The sequence below is a fragment of the Semicossyphus pulcher genome, unplaced genomic scaffold, assembly GCF_022749685.1.
Source record: "Semicossyphus pulcher isolate SPU_LCO1_2020_fin unplaced genomic scaffold, fSemPul1.0.p SCAF_17, whole genome shotgun sequence".
NCBI classification, from domain to species: Eukaryota; Metazoa; Chordata; class Actinopteri; order Labriformes; family Labridae; genus Semicossyphus; species Semicossyphus pulcher.
Window position 1 is genome coordinate 7,857,539 of NW_027211681.1, and position 25,023 is coordinate 7,882,561.

Here is a 25,023-nt window from a genome sequence, read left to right on the forward strand (position 1 = left end):
CAAGTATAACAGTCTGTGTTTTCAGCAGGGCTGAGTCGGACTCTGCGGGTGTGATTGTAGCTCACAGAGAAAGGAAGCTTTTCTTAAGTATCGTACAGGATGTGTAAACATACTGCAAGCATGTCTGTCGGATGTTAGGTCCTCAATAGCTTTGACAGGTTATGTAATAGTATTTCTTTACATTTACATTGCTATATTGTCCATGTGTGAGCAGTTCTTTGCTGGGATGTTATTGTGGTTGCACTTTGCAACGTTAAAGAGCAGATGATGGACAGTATGTGTGGCCTGGTGGTTTGAGGAACAGGAACTAAGATACCAAATCCCCACACACTCCAGAGATACTCTTCCAGCTCGCCCTGCACTTTGATCTCCTTTACGGGGGTTCAAGAAAAGAGAATTTCACTGCAGGGATCAGTGTCACTTTGACACATTAAAATTCAATGTAGAAGTGGTCAGGTTTGCCTTTGGTGTAGGAACTAAGTCACTTTTTCCCCCTGTTTAACACTGTCCCCTTATTTGCATTGAGCAGTAAAAGACATAGTGGCTGAGAAACAAGAGTAAAATAACGGAGTCATAATAATAAAAAAAAAAGCTTCATACTGATGAATCTTATAACTTTAGAATCCTTTGCATGGGCATCATGACTTCACAGAATAGCAAAAAAAAAGCCAGTGGATGGTTTTACATGGACCTTCATAGTTTCATTCACCCATTCAGTCTAAAGCTGTACAGGTCTATTCAAGCATACTTCATCCACAGCCTTTAAAAAGCCCACATACACAGAACTCAAAGTTAATATGATTACATTGTCAGCCTAGTTCGTACAGGAACATCTAAACCTCACATTCTTACAGTATGTTAAAAATGAATTGAAGCACAGAGGAATGATGTAAGAAGTAAGAACTAAAAATGGCAATCAAGTGGTGAATCCTTCCTCATGAATAAATAAATAAAAGAGGGATGCAGAATTAAGATATGGGACCAGCAAAGCGAGTAATCATGAATCAATAATGCTCTGACTCATCCCTGATCACCTGACTGGAGCGGCCCGAGCACATCTCTGTTCCGCCTCGGCGCAACCGCGGTATCCTTGGTAGTTATTGTTATAATAATAACACAATCACCGTTTTCACGCTGACGAGCCAATCAGATTTCAGTGGCGCTATTATCTGCCAACACAATCTGACACATGTAGTCACGGGTTGGCACTACCATGTGAAAAGGTAAGAATGAATTTCAAAATAAAGCTACCAAGAATACCAAGGATAACGCCACAGCAGAAAAGAAAAGGTGCAGGCTTACAATGACTGCTTTTCATCAATATGAAGCACACAAAGTTAGCTAAGTGGATGGAGTGCACATCTACCATCATGCTAGCACACTAAAGAAATAAATTAAAAATAAGATTAAGGTTAAAAGGTCCATCATTAAAACGCTTTTGTACAGTAATAAATAGATTTGTCCTCTATTTACAGTTTACCAGACGTTTTTTTTTTCAAGCAGATCTGCAGTTAAAAACATTAAAATCCTAAATAATTCAAAAGTTATCTGTTTGTTTTCTTGTTCTGTTCTGAGGATGAGGGGTTGGCGCTCAGGATTTCCCCTCTTCGTCGTCCTTCCAGTGGTTGAGGAAGACAGAGAACACGCAGGAAGGGAAGACACACATGAAGAAGCAATGTCCTCCACTGTGTCTTTCCCCTGTTTCATCCCCACTCCATTTTGGTGTCGTCTTGCTGTAGCTGCTGCTGTTAGGAGCTTTCGTTAAATTCGCCTCAGTGCACTCATACACATACATCAAACACACACATACACACACAGATTTTGAGCACCCATTGCCTTGCTCTGTCACCCTACTGCCTCTCGACGCAGACCTAAGAACAGCTTTCTCTCAAAGCTTTTATAAAACCCACTTAAACAATCCTAGCGCTGAGTCCTCGGGGCAGCTTCCTCCTCGTCCCTCTTGGCCGTTCCAACATTAATTTATCTTCTTTTCATTTTTCAAGGAGCCGTTGCGTTTGTGTTTCCCGTTCACCATGCTCTCGCTGTGACAATGTCCATTAGCAGTGTTACCATCATCCCTGCTAACGCCGCCGCCTCGGCCCTGCACCTCGACGTTCCCCCTCAGCAGCCGCGCCAACCGTCGCAGGGCAAAGATGATCAGAGCTAAGGCAGCCGCTACAGCGAGCAACACATCCACCAGGAAGTACTGGTAGGGGGAGACGTCGTATACGGCGGAGCGCAGGTGGTTGGCACCTTGGTGACGGAGGATGTAGCTTATCCAGTAGACGGCTCTGGTCACTGGGTGGCCTGGCTGGTCTTTGTGAATATTGGAGAGTATATGGGCTTGCTGACGATACCTAAATGAGGAGAGATAGAGCGATGAAACAAGGATATAAGGAGGCAAGGAAGCTACAGTTAAGACTACAACAGGGCACATTAGAGTCCTACCATGTGTGAAAGACCAATAAAGATTTATATTACACATCTGTGTTGAAAGCTCAAATCTGATTGGTCAATTACAGAATTCAAGAAAGAGCTGAAGGGACTATTTTTTTGCGTTCCATAAAGTCACAGAGTCATGATTCCTTATATGGTCACCAGGTGGAGCTGGTAACAATAACACCAATATAACAAAGCATTTGTGTGTAACTGTGTGTAACTCCTACCTGCTGTCTTTGATGATGCTGGTCAGGGCTGTGTACAGGTCTTCCTCGCTCATGTACTTCCAGTGCAGCATGATACCCATACCTTTGGCTGCCACACGAGTCATGGTGTCATAGTGGTCACCGAACAGGGGCACACCGACCACCGGCACCCCATGATACATGGCCTCATAGATGCTGTTAAGGCCACCGTGGCTCAGGAAGGCCCTCGTGTTGGCGTGGCCTGGATGACAGGAGGGATGAGGGATGTAAATTTGCAGGTTAGGTTTTATTTCTCTCATGCACAAGAAGGGGTACATTTCGATTTTTTGATTATTTACTTTCTCCATGTTAAAGGTCCTATATGTAACTTTCAGAAAATCCTCATCCCTAGCGACACAGTCGACCGTTGAGGGAACTGCGGTCAACCGTCTTCTACACGCTCGGGCGGACACTCGCACGCATGAACGAGCATCTAGGGATTTTGCCAAGGACACACGAAACTGAGCATGCTCAATCTCGGAACTCATCGGCTCTGTTTAGTTTTCACTGCCGAGCCGTGTTCATTGACCAGTATCATGTTGCTCAAAATCAGCACTGTTTGTCATAATACCGAAGTTCATATCATGTTAGGTGGCGAAGTTGTTTGCCAAGCTAGACTGACAACACTGTCATAACGTTAGCGAGCATGCTAAGGTTAGCCAACTAGCTCTTACATAAATACCCTTATTTATACAGTCTGTGATAAATACACTGCATGACTCTGGCATTGTTCTTCGTAACCAAGCGGCAAATTACGCTGGCGAACCAGCAAATCATCACAAGCTCTTGTGCTGTGAGAGAAAAAACAGTGCACCCGGTTAGAGAACGCTGCACCTGCATGCGGGTTTTGTTTCTATGACAACAATAAGTTGGGGGTTTGTTTTGATCCCTAACGCAATCAAAGGTCTCCATGATTTGCATGCCCTGTCGATGTTGACTCTGGTTTTCCCCCTGACATCGATCACATTCCTGTTTGGCCGGACGGGCTTCACTAGATCAAACTTTTAAATTTTTTTATTATTTTGTGTAGTTTGCGTTGGTGTTGTTGTGGGTGCCGGTCGTCATCCAGCTCTATTTCACAGCTTGCATTGTCTCGTGTTGTAGGGGCGGAGAATGAGCTCTTGGCAGAGGTACTCGCGAATGCGCAGACACGTCACATCCTCTTGTTTCGCAGAAAAACCAGCCCAAGTGCTTGACATAAAAATCAGCCCACAGGTTGTTAGGGCCATTGGAGGAAGTTGGTGAAGGTCTCAATTCATCAGTTCGTCAACTATCCCTTCACACATTGGCAATAAAAAAATATATTTGATTGATAAATATATGTAAAATCTTACATTAACCCCTTTAAGGATGTTAAAAAAAAAGATACATTTTCAATGCGGCAAAAGACAGATCTAAAGGAACCAATACAAGCACTATAAACTGTTCCTTTCTCCTCAATACATATAAATCAGTTAAAACTCGCCCAAAAATTAAGAGGGTAAAAGTAAATGAAGATGCTTATTTATGAAATCCATTACTATCGATGCCAACAAAAGCACAACGGTGGAGTGGTCTGAGACAGCAGAAGGATAAGGCTTATAGTTTTTGGTGTGCTGTCACTTTAAAATGCCAGACAGAAATAATGCTCCAGTATTTGCAGCCTTGGCTAACAACGGTGCTATTACATAATTACAGAATACAATGCTAGCTGTCAACATGAATGTAGTTGTACATTCCTCATTCATAAAATCAGCAAAGTTGCTTACACAGTGTCATTCCACACATCACCGAGGTTAACAAGCAGGTATGTGAGTACCTCAACACACAACACTTAGTCTGCAAAATGTCCTACAATAACTTCTGTAAGAAAATGTCACTTCAAAAGAACTACAAGTTGAAGAAAACATAATGTGGTGTCTCGACAATGGACTCACCTAATAAGTCATTCTGAGGCATCCAGTCAACAAGCTTGGTGTTGTTGCCAAGGTTACTGGGCGGAACTCCGGAGAATCTAAGAAAGGAAACAGGAAAATAATGAAGAAAGGAAGCAGCTGAGACAATGTGTCTTTGTAACTTTTTAGCAGGTAATGCTGCACCACAGAGTGTGAACATCAAGTGAACATCGTAAACAGTCATATTTCATTTCACTCATATCGAGTCAGATCAGCTAGTCATGTGGCACCACCACTGATCTAGGGAGTGTTCAAATACCACTTGGCTTTGATACAGATATTGTTTCATACAGCACAGACTAACAATATGAGTTGTATTGAATTTGTTTTCTTTTGTTCTGCTTGGTTTCAGGTGAACATTTCTTGCAACTGGCGACCTTTAAGGATAAGATTCAATAACAGTTGAAGCTTAACTGACACGTTACAGCAAGTCTTTTGTCAGATCTTTGACGAGCAGCTTTTTTGATTTACTGCCTGAATAACCTTTTGGAGAAGAATTGTTCGTACCTTTTTATTGTAACTGATTTGAGACTGTTAATTTGTTGACACTTTGGAACTATATGATTAAACAATAAGCTCCATATCTCACTTTAACACACTTTCATAGAAACAACTTATTTAAGGTTGTTGGCATTGGTTCCGCTAGGCTAATTGTACTTCATTGAGCTGGCACCCAACACTATGTCTTTAAAATAAGGTCTGTGTAAGTTGAAGCAGAGAAAAAGTGACACAAAGGTCAGATGGCTAAGGCCACTTTGTGTCAACTACTCAGTACAACTGGAAGTTTGCTGATTTCACAACACTTCCTCTCAATCGACCACAAGATGTTTACCCTGAGGTGACTACTGTTAGCGTAACCTTACTGAGATTTGAACCATAAAGTAAATATGAAGCTAAAGCTAGCAGCAGATTAGCTAAGCTTTCCTGACTGTCCCAAGATAACAAAACCTACAACTTTCAGCACCTTTGAAGTTGAAGTAACAAACGACAAATGTTATATTTCATTTGTTCACCGAAACACTAGTGCAAAATTAGCATGGCACAGGTACAGGAAGGAGAGAATTGAGTGCTGGACTATTTCAGAGGCAAGCTCCATTACTTTCAGGGGTCTCTTTTTGTAGCCTGGAAACGTTATGGTCACCACAAGACTTTGGAAAGTTACTTTAAACTGAATTAGTATTTTCCCCAAAAAGTGAAAACTTTTGCTGTAAATTGATGTTTCTTGTCAGCAGTTTCCTGCTAACCAAGCTAGCTACTGTCTGAGGCTAATGTGTTGCTAATAAAACATGCTAGGAACTGTTGGGCTAACAGGGTGTATTTTAGTCTCTTATCTTTTGCTCTGGTGGACTCTATTTGTTTTTTTTCCCCCTTTGATATTCTTATAATGAGTACTTAATGACGATACTGCAATTAATGATATTTCATTTTTTTTAAAGACCTCCAATCGCTATCAGTGTATTTGTGTATGTGCGTAATCTAGTAATAACGGTACTTTAGTTTTAAAATACTACAAGTAAAAAATAAAATGAGGGCCGAACATGCACTGTGTGGACAAAAGATACAGTATACAGAAGCTTAGTGAATCTATTCAGTCGAACATTTACATGATGCAGAGTTCAGCAGAGGGAAACTCAATGTAGATCTCTTTATCCCTGCACAAAAAGATGAAGGGCTTCTCTTGTTCATGCAGACATTTAGGTTTTAACCCTTGTCTTCTACGGGTCATGGTAAATGTGTACAGTATTGTGTGTGTGCGTGTCGGTGTGTGTTGTAAGTGTGTGCGGAAGCATTTTCCAAGAAATGCAACACACAATACATATGCATGCTGCATTACAACCCCCATCCGTCCATCTCTGTCTCCTTCCCTCCCTAACTCAGACTCTTTCATCTCTCTTTCTGTCCTCAACAAAGCACCAATTCACTGTCCTGCCAATCAAAGCCTACATTCATGCAGCCAATTATCAATGACACGATTCATTTGGCTCGGTCCCTGTCCCTCTTATCGGCCCTCTTCCTTTTTCATGCTCTGAGTTTGGAACGGTCACAGAAAGTCAGATTACAATCGAATATCACATACAAAGTCTTACATGAGGCTCTTATCACCTGTAAACCTACATGTGAAGCAACACTGTCTGATAAGTCCCTATAAAAGGTGGGTGTACATCCAGGATTAATAGACAAACCACTTTGACCTCAAAAAAATGTCTGCAGAGGGATCATGGAAGTCTGAGACGTGTGAGGATATCAGTCAACAGCAGAGGATGAAAGGTTGCACGTAGTAAAACAGATTTACTCTAAGCTTGTGAGTCTTTTACATTAACTGGGATATAAAGCTATCATCAGAAAGCTAGGAGGGAGAAAAGTCAAGCAGGTGTGGAATATGAGCCCTGTTGTAAAGCATCATACCAACATTTTGACACGCCTTGCCTTTATTAACACAGAAGTTAAAGTGTGTGTCTGCTTTTCGTTCTAGCTTGTTGTAAAAAGCTGTGAACGTTCACCACCCGTAGCAGCCTGCTGTTGCATGTCAGGAGCAGGGTTAAACAAGTTGGTTATGTGTCCTGTGCTGTGTCTAGAGTAATAATAATAATAATAACTTTATTTATATACCACCTTTAAAAACAAAAGTTTACGAAGTGCTTTGACAACCAAGCAAAACAAGCACATCATAAAACAAGCAAATCAAAACCAGCAAATAATCACAAAAAGAAGCAAGCACAAAATCAGCAGATCACAAAACAATCAAAGCACAAACTAGTTTAATAAAAAGCAGCTGTGAACAGGTGAGTCTTCAGGGTTGATTTAAAAGAAGTGAGTGTTTCAGCAGACCTGCATGTTTCTGGGAGTTTGTTCCAGATATACAGAGCATAAAAACTGTTGCTGCTCCATGTTTGGTTCTGACTCTGGGGACAGAAAGCAGACCTGTCCCTGAAGACCTGAGTGGTCTGGATGGTTCGTACTGTGTCTGTAGGTCACAAATGTATTTTGGGCCTTGGCCATTCAGCGCTTTGTAAACCAGCAGTAGTATTTTGAAGTCTATCCTCTGACAGACAGGGAGCCAGTGTAAAGACCTCAGAACTGGAGTGATGTGATCTACTTTCTTGGTCTTAGTGAGGACTCGAGCAGCAGCGTTCTGAATCAGCTGCAGTTTGATTTTTTAGGGAGACCTGTAAAGACACTGTTACAGTAATCAAGTCGACTGAAGATAAATGCATGGACCAGTTTTTCTAGATCCTGCTGAGACATAAGTCCTTTAATCCTGGATATATTCTTGAGGTGATAGTAAGCCGACTTTGTAATTGTTTTAATGTGGCTTTGAAAATTCAGGTCTGAGTCCAAGACTACACCCAGATTTCTGGTTTGGTCAGTGGTTTTCAACACAAATGACTGAAGCTGTGCACTGACTTTTAATCGCTCCACCTTAGCTCCAAAAACAACTACCTCAATTTTGTCTTTGTTCAACTGAAGAAAATTGTGGCACATCCACTCATTGATTTGTTCAATGCATTTAACCATCCGACTTCGTCTTAATTCCCATCCTAATTGGTTGTTAAGGACAAAAATGTCCACCTCCCATAAAACTACATAAAAAATACAGATTAATATATTTTTCTACTTTTTTCTGCATAAATCTCTCAAACAACTTCAGTCCTTCTCAAAACTAAACATTCAATAATTTTGAGAAGTTTTTAACCCTTTAAATGCCTGTTTGATTACTCGATATCACTGTTATTATTTATGAAAAAAAGCAAAAAAATGAGCTATTTTCCATATAACAAATGTTGGGTGGCTGGGGCATTTTTTTTTTATCAGTCTTGGATATGTCAAGGATTAACCAAAATATTGACTTTGATGCATTATTAGTTTTTGTGTAGCATCAGATTTAAAATTTACTACCCTATTTAGACATTATGGACAAAAATGTCCACTTACAAGAACTGCTATAAAAATAGTACAGATTAATATTTTTTTTCTGCTTTTTGGGTTAAATCTTTTGATCAACTTCAGTCCTGATCAAAACTATCAAATATTGAATAATTATCAGGATTTTAACCCTTTAAATGCCAGTTTGAAAAATGAAAATCATATTTCTTGTGAAATAACACACAAAAAATGGGCTATTTTCCATATAACAAATGTTGGGTGGCTGGGGCATTTTTGTTTAATCAGTCTTGGATATGTCAAGGATTAACTAAAATATTGACTTTGATGCATTATTAGTTTTTGTGTAGCATCAGATTTAAAATTTACAACCCTATTTAAAAGTTAAGGACAAAAATGTCCCATTAACTCCCATTCAAACCACATTTTTTTATCTCAAAGCCATTACTGATTATAATCATGCATTCTGTAATGTTAGGGTTTCATTTTTGAGAAAAATAGTAAAATCTGTCATTTTTACTGTTCACCTCTAAAATCAGCCATTTACTCATTATAGGCCTATGCATACAATTCTTGTTATTTCTTGGTGATAAAACCTATGTAAAATACTGCAGTAATACTATTTCCGCTTTTTTTCCACGTTTCCACTGAAATAATTTTTAAATCAGCATCAGATCTTTCAATTCTTATTTATTTTACATATTTGAACATTCAAATTGAACATTCAAAACAGAACAATATGTTACAAAAAATAAAATGGATGTACAAATGATGAAAATAAACTGTGTGTGTGCGTGTGTGCAGAAAAAAGATGGATGTGCAAATTATGTAAACAAACTATGTACATTTTAACTTTTAGAACAATTTATAGAACAAAAAGTGTGTGTGTGTGCACCGTCAGCAGCTCCAGCAGCTCCAGCAGCTCCAAAAAGAGGGGGCTGTGCTCAATTTGCACAGGAAAAAAAAAAAAAATCTACACCTGTTGCATCAGGTGTGACAACTTTGTGTGCAAAGAGCACACAGTCTCATGCTGCAAGTTCTGCTGGGAGGACTAATCTTGCCTCCACACACACGCGCACACGCACACACACACACACACACACACACACACACACACACACACACACACACACACACACACACACACACACGCACACGCGCACACACACACACACACACACACACACACACACTTTTTGTTCTATAAATTGTTTTATATATATATTATTTTTTGTAACATATTGTTCTGTTTTGAATGTTCAATTTGAATGTTCAAATATGTAAAATAAATAAGAATTGAAAGATCTGGGGCGCTGTTTAGCTCAGTTGGTATAGCAGGCGCCCCATGTACAGAGGCTGCAGTCCTCGTCGCACTGATCGCAGGCTCGACTCCCGGTCTGCCGATCATTTGGTGCATGTCATCCCCCACTCTCTACTCCCAACATTTCCTGTCTATCTTCAACTGTCCTATAAATAAAGCCAAAGGCCAAAAAATAATCTTAAAAAAAAAAAAAAAAGAATTGAAAGATCTGATGCTGATTTAAAAATTATTTCAGTGGAAACGTGGAAAAAAAGTGGAAATAGTATTACTGCAGTATTTTACATAGGTTTTATCACCAAGAAATAACAAGAATTGTATGCATAGGCCTATAATGAGTAAATGGCTGATTTTAGAGGTGAACAGTAAAAATGACAGATTTTACTATTTTTCTCAAAAATGAAACCCTAACATTACAGAATGCATGATTATAATCAGCAATGGCTTTGAGATAAAAAAAATGTGGTTTGAATGGGAGTTAATGGGACATTTTTGTCCTTAACTTTTAAATAGGGTAGTAAATTTTAAATCTGATGCTACACAAAAACTAATAATGCATCAAAGTCAATATTTTAGTTAATCCTTGACATATCCAAGACTGATTAAACAAAAATGCCCCAGCCACCCAACATTTGTTATATGGAAAATAGCCCATTTTTTGTGTGTTATTTCACAAGAAATATGATTTTCATTTTTCAAACTGGCATTTAAAGGGTTAAAATCCTGATAATTATTCAATATTTGATAGTTTTGATCAGGACTGAAGTTGATCAAAAGATTTAACCCAAAAAGCAGAAAAAAAATATTAATCTGTACTATTTTTATAGCAGTTCTTGTAAGTGGACATTTTTGTCCATAATGTCTAAATAGGGTAGTAAATTTTAAATCTGATGCTACACAAAAACTAATAATGCATCAAAGTCAATATTTTGGTTAATCCTTGACATATTTAAGACTGATAAAAAAAAAATGCCCCAGCCACCCAACATTTGTTATATGGAAAATAGCTCATTTTTTGTGTGTTATTTCACAAGAAATATGATTTTCATGTTTTCAAACTGGCAATTAAAGGGTTAAAATCCTGATAATTATTCAATATTTGATAGTTTTGATCAGGACTGAAGTTGATCAAAAGATTTAACCCAAAAAGCGGAAAAAAAATATTAATCTGTACTATTTTTATAGCAGTTCTTCTTAAGTGGACATTTTTGTCCATAACGTCTAAATAGGGTAGTAAATTCATATCACAGTGTTCTATTGGTCTATAGAAAAATGTATATTTGAATTCCAAAATTCCATACTTCCAAAATGTTGTTACAAAAAAATTGTGCCATGTGCATTAACACAGGCAAAATGGTGGCCAGACGACAAAAAAAACTTGCAAAAAATGGACAATAATGTCCTTAGAGCCTCAGAGGGTTAACTAGTGCTTGTATGGGGCCATGGTCCCTTGGTGACATTGTGATGTAGATCTGTGTGTCGTCTGCATAGTTATGGTAGCTGATTTTGTTGTTTTCCATAATCTGAGCCAGTGGAAGCATGTAGATGTTAAACGGAAGAGGCCCAAGAATGGAGCCTTGGGGAACTCCACATGTAATCTTTTCTCTGCTCAGATGTAAAGTTACCTATAGACACAAAGTAGTCCCTGTCCTTTAAATAAGAACCAAACCAGTTTAGTACTGTGCCAGAAAGTCCAACCCAGTTTTCCAGACGGTCGAGTAATATCTTCAACTGTGTCGAATGCAGCACTAAGATCGAATAGTACAAAGACTGAAATTCTGCTACTGTTTGTGTTTAAGCGGATGTCATTAATCACTTTGACAAGAGCCGTCTCAGTGCTGTGGTGTGGTCAAAAGCCTGACTGGAAGACATTAACGCAGTTGTTCACCGTCAAAAAGTGGTTCAACTGTTGAAAGACAGCCTTTTCGATTATCTTACTTAAAAATGGTACATTTGATATAGGCCTATAGTTCTTCATCAGAGACTTGTCTAGGTTGTTCTTTTTTAACAGTGGCTTGATGACTGCTGTTTTCAATTCAATTTTTTTTACAATCTGTATCAGATCTGATGCCATGGCTTTTGAGACCTTTTTGAAAAAATCTGTAGGCATAATATCAAGGCAGCAGTGGGAGGATTTTAGGTGTTGTATAATGTCTTCCAGGTCTTTATTGTTGATTAGATAAAATTGTGTCATGGTGTTTAAATTGTTTTTAGTTGAACACAGCACATATCCCGAACCTGATACTGAGTTACTGGCTGCTTGTCTGATTTTCAGATTTGTTTCTGTAAAGAAGGAGGCAAATTCATTGCAGGCCCTGGCTGAGTGAAGTTCAGGTGCTACTGACACGGGAGGGTTTGTTAGCCTGTCGACAGTAGCAAACAAGGCATGTGTGTTATTATTGTTCTTGGTGATGATGTCAGAGAAGAACGATTGCCTTGCATTCCTCAGTTGTGAATTATAAATGTGAAGTTTCTCTTTATAGATGTCATAATGAATGTGAAGATTTGTTTTTCGCCATCCCGACTTCAGGCGTTGAATATCTTCCTTTAATCGTGAGTACTGCATCTTACAGTCAACACACGCAGCCATTGCTAGCTCCAAAAGCTAAAAACAAGCCGAGTTAGGCTAGCAGCAGAGTTCTTGTGGCAGATTCCACGAACAGGACGATAAAACTCCCGATTTGAGCACCCTGCGTTTAAGATGTTAAAACACACAGATAAAACAGTAACAATCCACAAGTCCAGAATAAAAGTACAGCTTAAAAACTTGATAGAAATTATTATGCCAGTGCTTCCTACTGGCAAAACGAAATGCTGACGCATGTGCAAATTAGCCCCACCTCTCACCATTAAAAGTTGAGGGTAGACGTACGTAGGTTTCACAGACAAGTCAATGGACTGGCCAGAGTTTAACCTTAATTCTTCAATAAGCAACTTTAAAAGGCTCATTTGCCAAACTTATGGCACAACATATTATCCTTGAAAGAAGTTAATGTTTACAAAATGTTCACTAAAATAAAAAAGAGAGGCCAGAGCCAACAACAGTTGACTAATCCGTATCCATTATGGAAATTAAAACACACATTTTTACCTTTAAAACTGACACAAATTTAAATGTTAAGAATTTTCACAAAAAGCTTGGAAGCTTGAATCTAAACAGACAAACCTAATGAAAGGTTACCTGGCCTTTCTCTCAGGTATGACATCATTGTAAGTAATGTGTTTGTATCAGTGGAAACCTCATGAGCCAGCCACCAACCTCTGCACAGACCTTCATGTTCAAACATTAACCCAGCAGCACCATATTCCTCAAGTCAGGTGAGAGGATGGGGTGTGTGTACAAAGGCAAAGGCTTTGTCTGTGTTAAACATGCACTATTTGGACATACCAGAATAGATTGTTACATGAAAAAATCAATTGTGTCAGAAGGGTTATGGGATAGAAATTATACAAAACTGTGTGTGACTAGGGTGGGTCAATCAAAAACTCTATAGAAATAAGAGTTAAGGATTAACAGGTTCATAGTTGGAATTACAAAGCGCTGTGGATCTCAGAGTCTCTTTGTTTTCTTCCTCCTCTATCAGCCCCACTTTTCTCCTCTTAGGTTTTGTGTTTTCCTTCTCGGGTCATGAACAATGGATCATTGCTGTGTCAATGATTATAGGAGATTAGATTTCAAATACACCAATCTCTCTTGGGACTTGGCCGGCACACATATTTTAGATAACTCTCTGAAGGACGTCTTGTTATTTATTCATCCTGAACACTTAAAAGGTAAACTCATATAGTGTCACATGCAGAACTACTGCAACTGATTAAGCCTACTTTGCCCGTCCTGTGGTTGCAGCAAATAACATGCAATGTCACAGACCACTGTCGCTAACCTTCATGCTGCATTCATGTGCGCTAGTTCACTCAAAAGTGAATCTGTGTGAGCTGAGAAACTGGTTTTGATGAATCACTTCTCTTATGTGACTTTGCTCAATTAAATAGGGCAAATTAAAAAAGGCAAAGGTCTATACACCATTAAAATGTGAAGCCATCACCAGTAGTTTCTGTCATAACTCTTCCTGAGATGAGAACTCTTAAAGGTCAGGATCCAATACTCCATGCTGTTTGATCATCTGGGTGACCTAAGATTATACGCCGGAGAAAATTTGAGGTGGGATCGTGGACTTTGGTGTCACGACACAGATTGTCAGAGGAACAAGGTGTTTCCTTTAGTGGGTCTATTAAAACCATTAATAAAGTTTCATATCAATGGAGCAAAGAAGAGAAAAGTTAGTTACTTTAAGGTCACTAGAAAGCCCTGTTAAATTCTGCCACAGTGACAGATGTGTAAAGTACGATTGAAGGAGAGAGAACTTTACCTCCAGACGACACGCTGGGGCAGCCTGGCGAGGGCTCCTGCCAGTTTGTGAGCGATGTCATGGGAAAGGTACTTGACCCCAGCACCAAACGACACAACCACAAAGCCATGCTCCGCTGTGTCATTCACCCATGCCTCAAAGTCCTGCAGAAATATCAGAGAGAGACAATGAGAGTTTATTTGCCCCAGAAAGAGATTTGTGATGTGGCTGTATGTTCAACTTTTTAATTCTAATTTCCCTGTCCTTTTTCTACCTCACCATTCCCTCCTGTCACAGCAGATTAATTTGTGTTTATTAAAAACATTCAAATAACCCAAATTGGACATATGATGTACCTGAACAGCAGAGCTCCGTCTTATCTCAGGTAATTCATAATGCATTGAAGATAAAGACCAATAAAACAGACCTTTTATAAAAGGTGTTGTCTATGTTTAATTGCTTTACAGCCAGACTTCTGTAGGTCATGTTTCTAGCAGTGACTCAGAAGAAGTTTGATATAATCACACAATCTGAATGATTTATGGGTTTACAGATAAACTTAAGATAAGTACTCATTACAGAGGAACTTTATTAATCAGCACAAATAAAAAAGTTTTAATAACGTAGATAAGCTGAGAGACTTCCAGGCTAAAAAACAACTCCCATAACAATTATATTATAATATCCTATCCCAGCAGGTGGTGCAGGTTGTAAGAATACTTGCCTGCTTGAATTTAAATCCAGGAAATGACAAAACATGTCCACCATACAACTGTTAAATAAACATACATATATTTAACAGACTGTTAAATGTACGAATATGCCTCACAACTGCAAGAAAGAATGTGATGAGCCTGCATTTTTCATGTTAATGTAATAACGTTAACAGTCCACAGAGTTACTGTTTGTAATTGACAATATCCTGTTCCAAAAGATTTTACTACTAGATTAACTGTTGAACAAAATCACTCTCTAGTTCATTGTGACATTAATTCTTTAAGGGATAATGTATAGTGAGCAGGTTGATATTTCTCCGCTATAATAACCTGCTGATTATACATTATCCCGCTTATTACACAGCTATTTACTTGTCAAATGATTATTTGACACAAAATATTGATTTGGAAATTATTATATTTCCATTCAAAAATCGACCGTCACACTCACAGTGAGAGCTGCGTCCATAGCAACAGTTAACTCTGTAGCCTTCTTAAAATCAGCTAACTGAGCTGTTTTACTCACATTAAAATGAGCTAAGCTAGCTGTTTTTACTCACATTAAAATGAGCTAAGCTAGCTGTTATTACTCACATTAAAATGAGCTAAGCTAGCTGTTATTACTCACATTAAAATGAGCTAAGCTAGCTGTTATTACTCACATTAAAATGAGCTATGCTAGCTGTTTTTACTCACATTAAAATGAGCTAAGCTAGCTGTTATTACTCACATTAAAATGAGCTATGCTAGCTGTTTTACTCACATTAAAATGAGCTATGCTAGCTGTTTTACTCACATTAAAATGAGCTATGCTAGCTGTTTTTACTCACATTAAAATGAGCTAAGCTAGCTGTTTTTACTCACATTAAAATGAGCTAAGCTAGCTGTTTTTACTCACATTAAAATGAGCTAACCTAGCTGTTTTTACTCACCTTAAAATGAGCTAAGCTAGCTGTTATTAGTCACAGTAAGTGGAAACATTTCTTCTGATGGTGAAGTGAGACACAGTGAACGGGGCAGCATGAATCAGTGCAGCACCTGATTGAGGTTTTCTGTCTCGTCTTGTCTCATCAGAGTCTGTTGACATTTTCTTTCCTGTTCACCGTCTTTAAACACTGCCGTATCCTGTACTGTGTTCCGTTTAATGTTTACTTCATGTGCTGTCGTCAGTTTTGTAGATCTCTCTGACATATTTTCAAGTATTTTAACCTTTATTGCTTTCTCTCCGCTATTTTGTCTCTTTTTTTCCCCTTCTGTAAACAGACTCAAGTCAAATTTACCAGACTTCTTTTGGAAGATTGATATGATCAAAGTATGATCCGGATTGTGTGATAAGACCTGCATCCTGAGCAAAGGTCTGTTCTTCATAGCAAAGATCTGTTATTGTAAAATAACAGACCTCGGAATGCCAAAAGGTAATAAACCAATCCGAATCAAGTATTTAACACAGCCGTGTAATAAATCTCCAATTTTCTGCTTGTTGCAATTTGTTTCAGAAATATAATATTTAACATTAAGCTGAACTGAAAACTTTGATAGATTGATGAATAAAATAGAAACATAAACGCTGGTCTGCTAAGGGGTATGATCTACTTTATTGTATGAGTGTGGAAACTAAGGTGTGTGCAAATTTTAGTATAATTTACAACACACCATAAAACTACACAACCCTCACTAGAGGAGCCAAATACAGAAGAAAGTTTCCACTTGCTGACAATAAAAGACACTCTTACAAACATTCACAGCCAACGCCCCAGTTACTTTGAGTAATCCACTTTCTTTAGGGACAATGTCTACATTAGAGTAAAGAGTAAAGTGATGGAGCCGACAGGAGACCTGTTTCAGGTTTTACTGAAAGAAGTTACCTAACAATATCCTGCCAGAGTGACCTGCTTTTTGGAACAGGACACAAAGTGCCACAACACAGCAACAATCAACGATAAAATGTATCTATAACAGTGGGTGAAAAGGGATCAGGGAGCAGCCATGTTGCAGGGAAAGAAGTGGAGGACAAGTAGAGGGAGGGAGGCTAGTAGTCCAGCTGCGGCAGCTAAGGTCGGCCCTGGCACGGAGCAACCTCAGGGGCACACTGGGCTCTACTGTCCCCACAACGCAGCCTCAGTGACCCCATAAAAGAGTCTCAGTGTCCCCAGAGCACTGCCCGGAACAATGGCCTCGTTCTCCCTCCACTTCCATTATAACTCCTTCCACACAACACGGCACAATGCTCCCTATTGGCCGAGACGGCATTCCTAAAACCCCCCGCAGTAGATACCGACGGTCCTTGCTCTCTCGCATCCGAACGCTAGCTGGACTAACCCCCGTCACCACCCGCCTCTGCTCTTCATGACTCCCCTCCCTCTCTGCTTAAAATCTACCGCGCCTATTCAACCCAAAACCCATCCTCACCCCAGCGTCATCTATGAAGGGTGGCTTTGTAGCAGGACGTGATAATAAGAGATACAAGTGATAAGAGAGACAATGGGTACAAGCAAGGGAGCGTCCAAAAAGACATTGAACTGTGAGGACAGGAGAGGGGAGGCGAAGTCAGGCTGTCAATCTAAAATGAGGGTTTGTGTGCTCTTTTATAGGATGTAAGAGTTAAAAAATGTTTTTCTCTTAACAGCTTTGGAATATTTAACGAACCTTTGTTCATATAAAACTGCTAGCTTTATTGCTCAATTAGAAAAAGAACAGACTGTCCCTGTGTCAAAAAGCCTTAAAATTCATGAGGGTGCACAAACACACAGAACAAACACATGCTGAGAAAGGTAATGAAACATTCATGTATGTGGACTGTTGCTAATGTAGTGGAAGACATGTAAATGTTCTCCCTAGTCTTACAATCAACAAAGGATAAACATTTGTCACGTCAGAGTTGAGCATAACATTATGGCTTCCCATCCTGCCACACAAACCACATGTTTTGCACACACATTACGTCTTAGTCAAACTTGGTCACCCTGAATTAACCATTGTTCTGCACTACCTTTGTTATCAAGGACACAGGGCTGTCACGTTATGTTCCAACACTCATAGTGGGCCCTGAAAGCACCACATGAGGTCATGTTAATGAATGCATTTTTTAACATGTAGAAATTAAGATGATGAAGTCAGACTCCACAGCTGTGCTGGATGATATGACAACACACGGTATATGAAATGTGGTGAGTTTATATACATTTGAGACTTTGCAATATACTTCACTGCAGATTTCACTACTGTTCTTTTAACGTCTCTGGATATATAAGGCCATGGTGGGCTATCTTTCATATCAATGAGCAGAAAAGATTAAGGTTGTTTCTTTGTGTGTACTGACCTGTGGCAGTGGGTTGGGGGGCTTGGTAAGGATGCCTCCTATGTACACCACATGAGGCAGTGTGGGTCTGGGGAACTCCAGAGCCATGTCAGTGCACAGCATCCACAGCCGGCTGCCCTGCACCAGGTCGGCCATGGCCGCCTGAGGCTTCACTCCATGCTTCTTCATAATCCGGTCATACTTGGGCAGTGCAATATAATGGACTCCAAAGCGCTGCACCAGGTAAACAGCTGTGTTGGTGATCCTCTGGAGCAGAGACATGCGGTCTGTCAGCAATGAGTTGAATTCTGGGACGTATGAAAGCGGGGCAGGGGCTCCGGCCTCTGCAGGGTACCACAGGCCTGTGCTGAACACGGCGTATCGCACACCCAGGATATGAGCGATCACAAAACCACACATCTCATTAGGGTCCACCAGCAGCAGGTCAAACTTGGCCTCCTTGAGGCGGGTCATTACCTCCGTGTTACCGACAACAGCATCGCAGTTCTGAGAGTAGTGGTCGAGAATGTCAAACAGTTCTAGAAATGTCAGGCGGCCTGAGAAGATGTTCGAGACTTTGGACTGGAGGAAATTGTCGGCTGTGGTGCTGTTAAAGATCCCTGGGTAGCGCTGTAATTGGTAGTGAGGGGAGGGGGGCACCTCACGACCCTCGGAGATAAGAAAATGGGTTTCGTGGCCCTCCTGGTGCAGTGCCGTGGCCAGCGTTTTGAAGATGTAGAGGTGGGATTCAAACATGATAGGCGGGACCACGATTACCTTAGCGGCCCATGATGCGTTTGGACTCCAGGTGAGGAGGCCGAGGAGGAGGAGTAGTGACGAGGGTAGTAGCATGGCTGAAATGACACATAAAGGAACCATGTTAATGCCTCACATGTACATTAGAACAAGACCATCGTCAAAAAACAATGTTGTAAATACATATTACATTTAATACAAGAGATGTTCTAATACCATGTTTTTCTTCCTGATACTGAGTCCTATACATAGACTTGATTATCCACCGATACGGAGTACCCCTCTGATAGCAGCAGGACTATAAAAAACTACATTTCATAGGTGGAAACACACTGTAGGCTGACATGTTGCGACATTTGACCTCAAATTTCAGGCTCCACCTCAGCCTCACATGAGTGTCGATCAGTCATATACACAGAGAAGCACTCAGAGGACAAACCCTCTCAGCATCTGTGCGGTTACATGTTTTATCCTCACCTCCCCTAATCAACCTTTTCTTGTCTTTCTCCGTATTTCTATCCCACCCCTTCATGCATCCACACTCACAGTGCGCAGCCATCACTGACATGGTGTGGGTAGCACCAACGTCATTCTAAACCTCCGGCCGCTCTATTCACAAACACAAACACAAAGAGCCATTATCGTGCCGCCATGTCGTAGCCTGTGCCCTATATGCCTACACACTCTCTCTTGGATTAATCATCTACACTGGAAACCTCTTTATGGAGCGCCATCAATTATCCGGCCTTTTAATCTGCAATGACTAACCCGCGGTCTCCTTTCACAGGGCGTTACACCTTAAGGGAGGCGCTGACCTTTGGGGGAAAATGTATATAATGTATAAATGACACACCATGATCTTTAGTGCGACTGAAGTCCATCTGGTGTTTCTTTTGTGGACTTTAAATGTTGTTGTGTTTGTGTGGATATGACACCACAATCTAAAGACAAAGCTGCGGATTAGGCGAGCAGGAAATTGAAAACTGTGCATAGGTGTGAATTGTTGTGCTGACCATCCCCCAACAGCATCTCTACAGGATTATATACTGTATCAGCCACCTGTTTATCCACAATATGAAGTTTCTCCACGCAAACAGCTGCGACCTGGTAGGAAGAGGACTCGAGGTGGCGGCCATTTTCTTTAGCATTGTCCTGAGGATAGCGTTACAAACACTTCTCAGCCCAGACTGTTGACGGTAACTATAGAAACCAGCCGCTGTCTACTGAGGACTGTGATGCGTCATGACTTAAGTTACTGACAGTGGAGTCTGGTTACGCTGCGCGCAGGGGGGGCTGGGGAAATTATCTAGATTAATGGAAGTGAAGGACGAGAAATGACAGGATGATCTGGGTGAGGACAAAGAAAGTGGATGAGAAAAAGGAACAAAAGTTCTAACAGTAAAAAAATATATGTATATAAAAAACTACCTCACCGAAGAGAAAAACTGTGCCCAACAGTATGTGTTGGCACTTGTGTGTAACCAAGTACCACTTAGCTTCCACTTAAACAAACCACATTTTGTCGATAATTACAATCAGTGCTCGTATCTCAGCTTTGTTGGTGTATTATTAAAAATCTAGCTAATTACAGCTTCCACAGGACTGAATTTCCTCCATTAACAAGCTGGTTATTATACAGTAATTATCCCCTTCTAATACCATCATCTAGACTAACACGATCTACATTTAGCACAGCAGGAAGAGCAGCCCTGCAGCCTGCACAGCGGGGGGTCATTATCACACTGCACCCTGCTGAGGGGGTATATTTGACGTCAAAGAGCTGATATTAAGTCAAACACAAGTCAGACCGAGCTGTTCATTAAACTCATATCTTTTAAATGGAGTGTGACTAACTTATCTCAGGATTGTTTCCTGCAAAAGAAACCAAATGGTGTTCCTCGAAGTGCAAATCTGGCTCGACTACAGGTGAGTATAGTGTTATTACACAGACAGAATAGGCTTTGACAGACTGTTAACTTGGCTTCCAGGTCACGCAAGTTGTGGACAGATTTGTACTCTTGCAAATGCTGAAAAGGAATGCAATTATAAACTGGAGCATGCATTTTTTATGAAATCTAAGATGTCAACACACATAGCTTGGCCTGGTGGCAGCATTCGGATGTCTGTTAAATGTATGTCAAAGATACATAAGCTCAAAGTGTACACACATATGGTTAATGATGATGAAACTTCTCCCTCGTTTTTTGATCTAAGAAGAAAGGTGGAGCCCCGGGCACTTCATAGATAAGGTGTGACAAGGTTAAGAGCCTTCAGATCTTGAATTTAAGTGAAAACAAAAGGAAAGTGGAATCAAAACATTTGACTTTCCCTTGCCAAGGCACATGAAAAGCTGTTTTAACATGGAACATCATTTCATCTACTTAAATCAGCAGGTCTATTTTGGATATAGATAAAACCTAATTGTAGCCTGAATATAATCTGATGAGTTTACTCCTCATACATAGAGGCTATGGAAATGTCCTTCCAAGATGGCCTAATTGGCCTTTATGAACTAAACTACCCACATGAACGCAATCAAACCGATGTTTCTTGAATGCAACATTAGCAGACAATGCAGTGTTCCACCTATAAGCTTTCCTTCCTCACCTGTCACATCTTTCTCTGCATGCTCTTGGCTGACTTTAAAACTATTTCCTCTCATAACTACACACAACCGCAACCATCAACAACGAAGAACAGGTCAGACAAGCTCTCTTTTCCCCAAGAGTTAATAGATATTGTTCCAAATAAACAAACAAACTATAGACTATTAGAACGCAGCAAGGTTTCAAGTCACCATCAACAAATTATCTAATTAACTTAATGCACTACGGATACAGAAGCACAGAGGAATGTAAAGACAAGCATGTAAACGTCAGTAAAAACATTAATAAATGCTTTAAATTAGCCTTACACTGTATATTTAGCCCACAGTCATACCTCATGAAATGACATTTGTTATAAAACTAAAATTGACAATCCTAATACGTAAGTACACAAAACAATTATGGCAGGCAGTTTAAGTAAATGTGGATTTATCCTTTTGTCTTTTGGTTAAGCTTTGGGTAAAGGCACACCTCAGGATACACACACAGACTAAAGCTCCACCACAAAGGGTCTCTCGAGGACGCATTCATCTCTATCAACATCCAAGTCAGTCTGTTGTTGGCAAGTGAGGCAGAGACTTGAATTTATGAAAGAAGAGACTTCCCTCAGTATTCACCTGCAGAGTCAAAGTTGGTTTTTTTCTTTAAACCATCATGTGATCGTGTTGTGTTGGTGCAACAGGTGCATTCAGATACCGTAGTCTATAGGATAGTACACTGGGCATTTAAGGAGTTGAGGTCTAGTTTTAACGTACTAAAAGCTGATTAAGAAATTGAGTGCACACCTGTCAGAGCCTAACTCATAACAGGCCATATCTTTGCGATGTGGCTGTGTTTTATAACGCCGCTTATCAGGAGTTTGTCCAAACAACGAAGCGAGCGTTTGAGCGCGACTATTATGGTTACAAAAACTCACCCGGGTTTTCGCAAGAGATATAAAGTCCTTTTTATAAAACAGATGAGAAAACTAGCAACTAAAACACCTTAAAACTATACAATTAGTAAACAACAAAATTAAACGGCGGCTTAACAAAATATAAGACTGCCTTATCAATAATATAGAGGATAAAGTAGCTAATACGAGAATGAATCCACGATTGAATGGAGTAGACTAAACGCTAATGCTAACTTTTGATCTTTTTCAGGGTAATTCTCAAAGGACATGAACGCAACACAGCAACCTGCTACTCAGGTGCGTCTCTTGAGGTTTCGACTATGGCACCTGAGCCTTCAGTGAAAACAGCCAAACAGCACAGACTGGTTCCCAGCTGTCACCGCAATAATGATACATTACAATTTACAATGATAACCGTGAAAAAACGAAGAAAAAGGAGTCCACGTTACACCTGTTACCAAAAGCCCTTAGCTACCCTGTGTTGGCCTTACCTTGTCACTTTAATGTTGCTCAGGAGAGGTGGGGGGTGAAACTGCAGTAGTCCTAATTGTCTTGGATGGGATTTAAAGTGTCGGGGAGATAAAACACAAAAATAAAAGTGGTGAGGGCTAAAGTAAAATGGGTCCCCGGGTATCGAAGACGTGCAGAGGGAACATTAAACTCGCAGTCCCTCTCACAGGGGCGGTGAAAGGCGGGACTAGCAGTGTGTGCCGATGGAAGGAAGGCTTCGCCGGAGGGAGGAAAAAAACTGATCAGAGTGGTTGGTTGAGAAGGCAAAATAAGGGTGGAGTATCGGCTCATACAGGTGCTGTGCAACAGGTGACTTCATCCGTGTGGGCTATAAATAGCCTGGATTTTTAAATAGTTTGATTGATAGCTTCAGCGCTAATAAGTTGTTACATACTGAGCTTATGGTTAAAAAAGAATTTACTAATGTTTTAAAGATCAGGTGTACGCTATAACAGGAACATTTTGTGGGTTGCCAAGTTGTGAAAAATCCTCTGTTAGTCTGTTAAAGTAGTTTTTAGAGTTGGTAAATATTTAAATGTTATTGAAAGTAATTAACAAGGTGGTTTATAATGCCTCAAGTCTGCATTTAGATATGATGTGAATTAATTAATTCTGTTTCAAGTAAGTGGTCGAACACCTATAAGGGTTTTTTTTAAGACCTGGCAACCCAAAAGTTGTCCTTTAAATCCTCTATAAATAGTGTTTCATTACAAAGAGGTACCCACAGTAGTTCCTCATCCTCTTGTAACTTAGAGGAGTAAATATAAAATCTTATACCTGTAATCCTAACATACTTTTTTTTTTCTCCTGCTCACCTTTTATGTGTGTCTGTGTGCTCATGCATGTGTATTCCTCTAAAAGATGACTGAGGCTGGAAGATAAAGTTCTGGCTGGAATTCAGCACTTTGTTTTACGGCTGCCATATCTGCCAAAATGCTTTGCAATATATCTTTATAATCATCCATATAACTAGCTCTTCACTGCAAACTGTTGTGCTGAGCCATGTTATTACAGCTCCTGCGCCACACCTTTGTGTGCTAAGGCATGTTTCTCTGTGAGCGTTGTGTTTAGTGCTACGACAGAATTCCCACCCAAGTTCGAATGAGACTAGATGATGATTGTGGACACCCGATACTATCCTAAAATGTGGGGAAAAGCTGTTGTTGCAGATCACCTGCAGGGGTGGGTGGGAAAGGGGCCAGATGCTTATCAGGCAGAAAAAAAGGGGTGGAGATGAAGAATTTAAGAGTTCAGTTCATTGTAATTATGCTGACACGGAGGCCCGACTGTCACACAGAAAGGCAGGTCTGTTTACATGGTAAACACACACACCAATAAACTGGAGGGATTGCAAAGTAATTTAGAAGGGGGGAGGGGGCCGCGGAGTGGAGCCACGCTGTGTGTAGTTAAAGACAAATGGATATTTCTTCTCCAACAGTGAACCGTTTGTGTATGCATCTACAAACACACACTGTTCATCTCTTTCAATGCATGCACAGCCCTCGGCATCCCGTTTCCTCAGCTATGCCCTGACTCATCACAATATGCGGCTCTGCTATTGGCTGCTGGGCTCGGGCATCGACTCAGCCCTACAATCAAAAGAGCCGGTTGTTAGATTTAGAGTTTAGTTTCCTGCTTACTCGCCTTTTATGTGTTTACATGTGTCTCTTTCCCATTTTGCTCCTGTACACTTTTTCTCTCTGTTTCACTCTCTCTTTCCTGTGGCTCTTCTTCTGCTATTCTCTTTGTCCCTCCCTCCTCCCTGCCCAGCCCCTTCAGATATCAGGTGTGTCACCCGAGCTCTGTATCAATAGTTAATCACCCTGGGACACCCAATCTACAGAGCATGACAGAACTCTCCCGTGGAGAGTTGTGGTGGTCATATTGTGTCTTTCTGTCTGTCTGTCTGTCTGTCTGTCTATCTGTGTGTGTGGGTGTGTGTGTGTGTGTGTGTGAGAGAGAGAGAGAAGAGAAAGAAAGAAAGAAAGAAAGAAAGGGGGAGAGTGGGGATGCTAAGACTTGCACATTTTCAGAGAAGTCAAAGGCTGCTGAGAGAGCGGGGAGGGAGAATGGGC

General features: G+C 40.3%; 1 protein-coding gene across 1 annotated transcript; it reads right to left on the bottom strand.

The window, feature by feature from the left end:
• Positions 1-879: 879 nt before the first annotated feature.
• Positions 880-23,106, bottom strand: ugt8 (UDP glycosyltransferase 8). The gene is made up of 6 exons (XM_069666130.1): positions 22,930-23,106; positions 18,203-19,035; positions 14,189-14,331; positions 4,601-4,677; positions 2,667-2,886; positions 880-2,357 (listed from the first exon to the last, which is right to left on the bottom strand). The coding sequence occupies exons 2-6, from the start codon at positions 19,031-19,033 to the stop codon at positions 1,976-1,978; spliced, it is 1,653 nt and encodes a 550-aa protein (XP_069522231.1). The 5' UTR covers positions 19,034-19,035; positions 22,930-23,106; the 3' UTR covers positions 880-1,975.
• Between the last annotated feature and the right edge of the window lie 1,917 nt (positions 23,107-25,023).

Bases quoted from the DNA above. Each gene is read 5' to 3' on its own strand.
- ugt8 (XM_069666130.1), bottom strand. From the start codon at position 19,033: ATGCTACTACCCTCGTCACTACTCCTCCTCCTCGGCCTCCTCACCTGG. The intron at 4,678-14,188 runs GTAAAGTTCTCT...TTCCTTTCTTAG, and splicing joins CCCCAGCGTGTCGTCTGGAG to ATTCTCCGGAGTTCCGCCCA. The intron at 2,358-2,666 runs GTAGGAGTTACA...CTCCTCATTTAG, and splicing joins AGCATCATCAAAGACAGCAG to GTATCGTCAGCAAGCCCATA.